This window comes from Triticum dicoccoides, chromosome 5A (genome assembly GCF_002162155.2).
Source record: "Triticum dicoccoides isolate Atlit2015 ecotype Zavitan chromosome 5A, WEW_v2.0, whole genome shotgun sequence".
Taxonomy (NCBI): Eukaryota; Viridiplantae; Streptophyta; class Magnoliopsida; order Poales; family Poaceae; genus Triticum; species Triticum dicoccoides.
The window spans coordinates 299433642-299442487 of record NC_041388.1 but is presented as its reverse complement, the minus strand read 5'-3'; the positions used below and the strand labels follow the sequence as shown (position 1 = coordinate 299442487).

General features: G+C 46.3%; 2 protein-coding genes across 3 annotated transcripts; one reads left to right on the top strand and one right to left on the bottom strand.

The window, feature by feature from the left end:
- Positions 1-339: 339 nt before the first annotated feature.
- Positions 340-4331, top strand: LOC119301120 (vacuolar protein 8-like). 2 transcript variants are annotated; one of them, XM_037578025.1, is made up of 2 exons: positions 340-2109; positions 3975-4331. In XM_037578025.1, exon 1 carries the CDS (start codon positions 340-342, stop codon positions 2089-2091), a length of 1752 nt encoding a protein of 583 aa, XP_037433922.1. In that variant the 3' UTR covers positions 2092-2109; positions 3975-4331. The 2 variants fall into 2 exon arrangements, with proteins under 2 accessions (XP_037433922.1, XP_037433923.1); XM_037578026.1 differs by having other exon boundaries at positions 340-2114.
- A 666-nt stretch (positions 4332-4997) lies between these two features.
- LOC119301119 (tyrosine-protein phosphatase DSP1-like) lies at positions 4998-8805 on the bottom strand. Its single transcript, XM_037578024.1, has 5 exons — positions 8368-8805; positions 8184-8277; positions 5709-5766; positions 5589-5632; positions 4998-5504 (listed from the first exon to the last, which is right to left on the bottom strand). Exons 1-5 carry the CDS (start codon positions 8673-8675, stop codon positions 5463-5465), a joined length of 546 nt encoding a protein of 181 aa, XP_037433921.1. The 5' UTR covers positions 8676-8805; the 3' UTR covers positions 4998-5462.
- Positions 8806-8846: the final 41 nt, after the last annotated feature.

Here is an 8846-nt window from a genome sequence, read left to right as displayed (position 1 = left end):
TTGCATTTCTGGTGAGAAACAACACGATGCAAGAAAGTATACCAGCAAAAAACACGAAAGCTCGCCGCGTGTCCGGAATGGCAGTTTCACCGCCCCGCTGCCAAGCGAGTACGGCGGGCCCTCCCTGTTTGTGTGAATAAAGCGGGACTCGCGCGTGACACCCGGCAACGGCTGCCAGCCAACCTCCGCTTTACAGCTTTTCCTTCCAGCGGAAGCAAATCGCGTCCGTCCGTTCCGCGCCCCACCACTCCATGTGATGTGCTGCCGCCGCTCTTTCCCTCGCTTTCCCCTCCCTCTCCTGCTCCACTCCCCCTCCTCCACCGTCGCCCGCCGCCGCCCATGACGCCGCCGCCCTCCCCCTCGCCCCCGCCGCCGGCCGCCGCGGACGCGCTCGCCCAGATCCTGCACGCGCTGCTCCCGCCGCTCCTCCTGGCCGCGGCGTCCGCCAACGCGCTCCACTCCCGCTGGCGCGCGCTGCACGCCACGCTGCTCGCGCTCCAGTCCTCGCTCGTCTCCGCGCCCGCTCCGGCCGCCGGCCACCCGCTCTTCGCCGATCTGGTGGCCTCGCTGCTCCCGCCCCTCCGCTCCCTCCACGCATTGTCCGCGCGCTGCCAGGACCCGGCCCTCCCCGGCGGGCGCCTGCGCCTCCAGAGCGACCTCGACATCGCCGCTTCCTCGCTCACGCTTCTCCTGCACGACCTCTCGCTGCTCCTTCGCTCGGGGCTCCTCTCCGTCGATTCGTCGGCGTCCTCCCCCAACGCCATTGTGCTGCAGGTGCCCGCGGCGGCCGCATCCCGCTCCGACAAGTCGCTCTTCATCAGGGACGCCTTTGCGCGGCTCCAGATCGGGGGCCTCGACCTCAAGCTCAAGGCCCTCGCCTCGCTGCTGGAGTTGCTGGGGAATGACCCAGCTGCTGAGGCCGCAAACATCGTAGCCGCCGATGGCGATGTGGCTGCGCTGCTCCGCATGCTCGACGCATCGGCCCACTCGGCGCTGAGGGACCGCGCAGCAGCGGTCGTGGCCCTCCTTGCCACTGCCTGCAGTGCATCCCGGAAAGCGGTGTTCGACGAGGGCGGCCTTGGCCCGCTGTTGCGCGTGCTTGACTCCGCCTCGGCACCGGCCACAAGGGAGCGTGCCGTTGTGGCCATTGAGGCCATGACCGCCGATGCCGGCAGCGCGTGGGCTGTATCAGCATATGGAGGGGTTTCCATCTTGATTAATGCGTGCCGTCCTGGCTCTGGTTCATTGGCTGTGCAGGCGCTCGCTGTAGCAGCTATCAAGAATGTGGTCTCCATCGACGATGTGCGCTCAGCGTTGGTTGAGGAGGGTGGGTTGCCAGTTCTGGTTGATTTACTTGCATGTGGCACCACTGACACACAGAAGAATGCTGTTATCTGCCTGTGGTCGATCGCGTCCATGGGAGACCTTGAGACACAGCAACAGATTGTACAAGATGGTGCATTACCGCCACTATTGCAGGCTCTGCACATCACCACCGATCTCGATCTTCAGAATTCTGTCCTACGAGCTATCCACGTGCTCGCAGTAGTCCCTTCGGCCGCCAGGATCCTATGTTCATCCCCGCTGTTCTTTGCACAACTAACAGACCTTATGCGCCGTGGTGGTAGCATCCTGTTGCAGCAGATGGCTGCAGATATGATTGCCGACCTTGCACCTGGCGTGAGTGATGACACCAAGCGGTGCATGGCACCATGTGTTGGCACGCTGGTTAAGATGATGGAGGTAGCCAAGCCTGCATCCGTACAGGAGTCAGCTGGCCGTGCACTACTTGCTTTGATGACCTTGAAATCCAATCGAAAGGAGTTGGTCAGGGATGAGAAGAATCTGACAAGGTTGGTGCAGATGCTTAACCCCCGGAATGAGGAGATTGACAAAAAGCACCCAGTCTCAGTACTGCTAGCACTTGCTATGGGTGGTGGGAATGGAACACGACGGCGTCTTGCAGATGCTGGTGCTTGTCAGCATCTACAGAAGCTGGCTGATGCTGAGGTGCCTTGTGCAAAGAAGGCTTTGCAAAGGATATCCAGCAGCCGATTCAAAAGCTTACTTTCCAGAGGGTGGAACAACTAGTCCATCTGCTGCATTGGGGTAAGGTTGATATTTACCTTCATCTCCCTTCTTCGTGATGCTTCTAATTTGTTTTCTTTGTCTATCACTGAGCAAATATCAGTTAAAATGAACATTAGATCAATAGTTTTAGCTAAGCTGTTCACTGACTACATGCTGCAAACGTGAGTCGAAGCTTCAGGAAAGTTCCCTGTTTTATAGTCTGGTACGTGGAGCCAATACCCTGGGATTCTCAGAGGTTGGTGGGATGGTCTAGTTGTGCACAGGAGCATTGGGCTACAATGCTCATACTGTGTAGGCTAACAACTGTTTGGTGATATTATAATTGCTTAGGTTTGGAAACTAAATGCTCACATGGTTTGTACTGCTGTTGCCCTGTCATTGCTGGATGTGGGCGGTGAGCCGGTGACATGGCCATTCCATGAGGAGCAATGTTTTTAAGGCGGTAAGGCAACCTGAATCGAGCACCACCCGCCCTAGCAGGGCGCCTTATCGCCTAAGCGTCCAAGGCAGGACGCCTTAAAAACAATGATGAGGAGTTTGGCCAGAGTGTTGGTTCATACTCATTGTAGGACAGGGCACATTCACTGATTCACTGTAGCTGATAAGCAGCATCTCAGGTAGAGATAGTGGAAATTAACAAGGATGCATATACTCTATGTGCCTTTGGACAGTGGAAACATCAAATAGGTAAAGAGAAGCGCATTGAGGGAGGGAAGGAGATTAGTGAGACGGAAGAGGAAAGTAAAAAAAAAATGCAAAATAGGTCAAAGTATAGGGCAGTCGTTTTAACTGAAATTTTAATATGTGCACCCATGATAGTTATAGATGCGGAAAAGTTTTGTGTTGCAATGTCAACTTCTAGCTTAAGTCAAAATTGAACTAAAAGCATGTCGATTGTGGAGCCTCAGAAATTGCAGTCATGCATCTAGGTGGGCCTTTCACAGCCTTCACAAACTAACATCATGATTACTCTAGTCTAACATATTGTGAACTGTAGTTTTTCTTGAAATAATTGTCAAAGATAAATTTTCACTGAGGACTAGATGTTCTGAAGCATGGATAGTTGAGGCATGCCCTTCATTGGGAAGAGAATACAGCCAATATCATGAAAAATACTCCTTTTCCCCTTGTATCTCGCTCTTTCCCAGTCTATCAACTGAAAGCATGATGGACTGAATGTTAGTTATGCTTACATGTTTTCTCTCCGGGTCTTCTTGACCACCACCCAATAATAACTTATCAACTTACCCACTAAAGCCTTTTTCCAATACAGTATGCAACTTAATATACTGTGATGTGCATATTTTTGTTGTCGACAATTTTCAGGTCGTTTTGACTGCTGTCTTACTCCATTTGATTCTCATATACTAAAAAGGCTCATCAATAGTGTAATCATCTGCATGTTATGTGAGGTGAAACATACATTTGAGCATGCAAAACATTGGCTTAAATATAAGGGGCCATAAGGCACATAAAGCCTTAACAGTAACAGTTTGTTAAATGTTAATGCAGACTGTAACTTGGAACTCCGTTGGCAAATCACAATGTTTTGTAGTACGACTGTTCTGTCAATCTGTTTCCAGTTGGATGCATCTGTTCAGTTACTCCTGTACTGAACTGAGAGTTTGCGTCTTTGTTAGTAACTTTACAGCCTATAATTTTGTCAGAAGTAATTGAATTATTAGCTCAGTTCATCCAGGCAATTATTATATTCCTGCATTTTATATGCTGTGACACTTTATTACCTGTAGTGTATCACATTTCAGCTTGAATGTTGTGGCTAGCATACAATGAAAATGCCTTCGTTTTATATCTTATGCTTTCCTTTAATTTAGTTCTATGAACCAGTACTTACGACTCATTTTATGCTTCCGAACTTGTAGTTGAAGAGAACCCAAATGTGGAGAGCTTCGAATTATAGAAGAAAGCTTAAGTATTTAATTAGGAGGCATCGTACAAGAACACCGAGCAAGAAAGGGACCAGAGGAGTAATCAGTTTCTTTGAAGCCAAAAGGTGCACGGTAGCTGCTATTTATTTATCTAGTATATTGACAAGATAGAAGCATGGATGCGGCATTTTAGGATGTATCCTTCAGCTTTTATGTTTGCCCCTTTTTTGTCTGTTCCTATTTTAACCTCTCTCTCTCTCTCTCTCTCTCTCTCTCTCTCTCTCTCCTGATTTGTGAAGTAACTGTATGTGTGTTGATTTGGAATGAAGCAAGTGTTTTTATCTGCCCCAAGACACATCTGCCAGATATTACCTTGCCCAGTGTCTCACTGAATAACTAAGCTGCTGTTTCTGTGGGGTTTTGGTGCTGTTGGGGAGTATATTCTTGGTACTGATGTTGATTTTTGTTTTTGTTTTGATTGCCTGATGTTGCTTGTGATGTTAGTATTGAGTGTTGTCTGGTGTCTGTTACTTGCCTGATTTCTGTGAGAGTCTCGTGATCAATTACCAGCCTCTCTCATGACTGCATTTTGCTCTCAAATCTCGATGCGCTCTCCATTGAGTGGGCAAATCTCACTTACCACCTTTTGGATGTGTTGATTAAAGAAATATGTTTGGATGCTTCACATCATCACATGGATCTCCACTCTTAAGACTTGAAGGAAACTTTGCATGATGCCGTTTTCACAGGAATCACGTGAGCTCGTCCCTTAGTTCCATTGCTAGGAATTGGATTCATCAAAAGCTCTTCATTTTTAAAACAAGGAGCATACCCTTTAGTCTCGCATTGCTATCTCTATGTAAGCAGGAGCTATCCCAGCCTACATGATTTGGACATGCATTTTCGCAAGAAGTTGCTGGCATCAGTTGCATCTTTTGAGCAGTATTATCTACAAAAGCTTTGCCACAACAGCAGAAGTGCCAAAAACTGGACAGATCCAATTGACAATACCAAATATAACACAAGGTTTGCTTGCCAGACTGAGTTTTATTTAGTATACAACATAACAATAATTACAGACTATTATTACATGCTTACATAATGCCAGCAAACATGATAAATGCAGCAACGGTGAGAATATAACTCATGCGGCCTATCTAATATCTACCCTAGCTTCAAAAATGATTTACAATGTTTAACTTGTCAGGGTCAACTTCATGATTTGTGAGCCAAAAACAGAATCAAAAGTAGTATTAACAGTTATTTCTTATCGGCCATGTTACTAGATACGCGAAAGAAATGCCAATCTGGGCCCCCAGAGGCTGCCATGTACTGTATGCTTCTTGCTCAACATGAGAAAGACGCAGGTAAATGCTTTAAGCTTGAGACGTCGAATAGCTCAATAAACCTTAGATCAGAAACTCTTGCTTTCGCAGCAGCAAAACGCTGGTATTCGTCGAATACTGATGTTAGACACCAGCGCTACAGTTTCCTCAAGCATCCAACAACGCAGCCAGTTCGATGCTGCACATATTTTATGTTTGCAATACAAAATTCAGATGCTATAGAAATTTCGACAGGCCAAACAAACAGCAATGCTATTTTTACCTTTCCACGCTTGCAGTGAATAAGCACCGGGTGGTTTCTTGTGTCTACAAATGAGAATTTGATATGCAGTCAGAGGAAGAAATGACTCATAAAAAAGGATTCTGTAGAACATTCCAGTACCTAGAATAACTTTCAGAGCCTCGCGGATTCTGTCTTCGGGAATGCTCACAAAGGGTTCCTGAAAGCAACATCCATTTTCAGTAAGCTTCTGAAAATGAAAAATGCCACTTTGTGCCAAATCTTTGGTAACAAGAGAAAAAATGAAGATAAATGATAGAACTACGACAAAAGGAAGAAAATGACCAACTTCAAGCTGCTTTCTTATACAGTACATGCCATCTAGCAAGTTACTCCCTCCGTAAAGAAATATAAGAGCATTTAGATCACTACTTTAGTGATCTAAACACTCTCATATTTCTTTACAAGGGAGTACCTTTTAGAAGCTAGATTCTGGTTCTCTTCTCTGGTCTAAGTTATCAGTTAGTAAAGAGTGTGTATGCCATTTCATTCTTATAAGGTGAATTGTTAAATACCAGTCTGATCTGAACTTTCTCTAGTGATCAATCGCGCAATATTTTCAAGGTGCCTCGCCAAAGTGCAAAATAAACAACCCAATCCAGATAAAAGAATCCGATTCCGTTTTTCTGTGCCACATGTTCACCTTTCATGTGCCTTAACCCACTTCATGGGATTGCAACGCTAATACTTCTAACTGACAAAGAGTGTGGCCTCGTTGGCTCGATAAAAAGACACACCTCAAGTTATTCCCTTAAATTTGAAAGCTCCACTGAATAAAGGAAGAAAAAAAAGCTCCACTGAATAAAAAGACACTCATATACAAGCATATGGTTCATATCTCATATTTATAGTTTCTCGATATGAACCATATGCTTGTATACAAGTGTTTATTGATTTTCTACTGGTGGTGACAAAATAAAATCATTAAACATATCGAGAAACTATAAATGACAATAATATTTCTGCTCCGGTGGAAAGGAAGGTCTTTTACCAGTTTACTCATTCAGTTGGAGCAAAAACCTACCTTGCTGTACCTTCAAGATGTTTTGACGACATACACAAGTCGTTTGGTTAATTAGGAAAATAAAAATACTCCATGCAAAAAGACAAGGAAGATAAAAATACTTGCCTTTTGAGAAGTACCATGCCTGAATTCTAAGCATAAATTGTGTATCATTACAAAAGATGCAACCCAAAGAAGTATAACACAAAATGCCTAAGGACTACAACAACTGAGTAACATAACAGCGAAGGTTTCAGATGGTTGTCATCAGCTCGTAATAAAAGAGCAATATCTAGTTAGAAACAAGATCATAGCATTTTAGGGTCATAGACTCTTTTTTTTTTTTGCCGTTCAAACGATCATCTGTGTGTTAGGGTCCAACACCATGAGGTGGATTTCAAGTGTTATTTGTGTGTCCTCTTGCCGAATTGACCACTCAAATCTGAATTCCAACAAGTTTCTCAAATTCAACACTTCTATATTCTTCTAGCATTTGTAGTGTTTTATACATGGCCAACTAATAATGTTATTGCTCCAAGGTCCTGTTCAAGAATTTACCTATTAACCAGTTAAATGGCCGATTAATCCCTACTTGTAAGGTCACCGTGTAGTCGATAAACTGATAAATCAGCCGATTAATAGACCGATTAACTTGCCGATTAGCCTATTAATCCCCTGCTCGCCAGCCTATCAAGCAACTACCGGTTAACGATTTCCTCAACAGTGCTCCAAGGTATTCAATTTTTTTTATATCAGCTAAAATTTAGGAATATACAATAGAGGGGTAAAAAGAACAGTACTTGGCACATAGTGTGCTACTACAATAACATATCATATAAATTTAGCCCCCTAAATCCGACCTTCGTTAAGCCAACAAGTACTCGACAGTGGACATTTAAACCAGATATCCAGCTATTCCATCAGGTCAGAAATACAAGTCATCTGTCTAATTACAAAAAATATTGAAGCTTCATCCGATATATAATTTGGTAGAGAGGCGCTTTCAGCTAAAGCATCTATGGAGAAGCTCAACTTGGACAAGGCAACTCCACTTCACAATCCCACGGAAGGCATATGATGTGCCGGCAGGCACACAAGTACTATGGAGAAGATTCGAGAAGATAGAACCATTGCAACCATCACTACCGTGTGGACAAATATTAACGAAGAATCTATGACTAATCACAAAATCATAATAACTACTCCCTCTGTTCCATAATTCCCGCCGTGGTTTTAGTTTAAAACCATGACAAGAATTATGAAACGGAGTCAATAGACATGTTTGATCCCATCTTTCCTTACTCACTTACCGTTTTGATTTTATTTCTTGGGACAAGCAAGAAGGCATATGCAAGTGAGAAAAAGAGAAGACCAAGGGGCAAAGCTTGGATGAAGTTTAGCTAGTCAGAGTTGATAGCCCATGTTATCCCCCCTCTTTTCTTACTTGCCTACCATTTCACTTTTATTTCTTCGGATCAAGAATAAGCATGATATAGCAATTCTCAAAGGGCAAACCTTCGAGGAGGTTTAGCCAAGGATGCCCATGCCCATAAGGAGAAGGGATTTGCATTAACCTTGGAGCCGTCGATTCCGAGTTGGAACAGCCTGATCCCGTGGGCACGGAGGAACTCCTGGTTGGCCTCCGGGTACGGCTCCGGGCAGAGGCACCTGGAGAAATCAAAACGAATCAGAACCACGTCACCACCACCTCGAAGAAGAACGTAGGTGTGCACGTGGCCGTGTACTACTACTACTAACAGGACGGAGCGGAGGCGAAGGTTCTCGAGGAACGGCAGGTTGGAGGCGTCCGGGAACCCGGAGCGGTACACGCCGTGGTCCACCATGGCGAAGTTGAGCGGCGGGACCAGCTGCAGCGGCTCCTCGCCTTCCCCCGCCTCGGCCTCGCCGCCCTCCCGCCGCAGCAGGATCGTCGCGCAGGACGGCGGGGCCACGGCGCCCGTGTCCTCCTCCTCCTCCTCCTCCTCCTCGGGAGGCGGCGGGCGGTTGTGGTGGCGCGGCTGGTGTTCGTCGCGGGTGACCACCAGGCTGGCGGCCTCCTGTCTCATACCTCGACGGACGGGGGGATCGACGGTCGTGGCGCGATCGCCTGCCTTGCTCTCCGTGGATGGAGTGGAGGTGGATGGAGAAGAGGATCTCGTCGGGTTTTGGCCTTGGGTGTCGGTTGTGGGCTGGCGATCGAGAAGAAGAGACTTCGGGAAGAAAGGAAAGGAGCGACA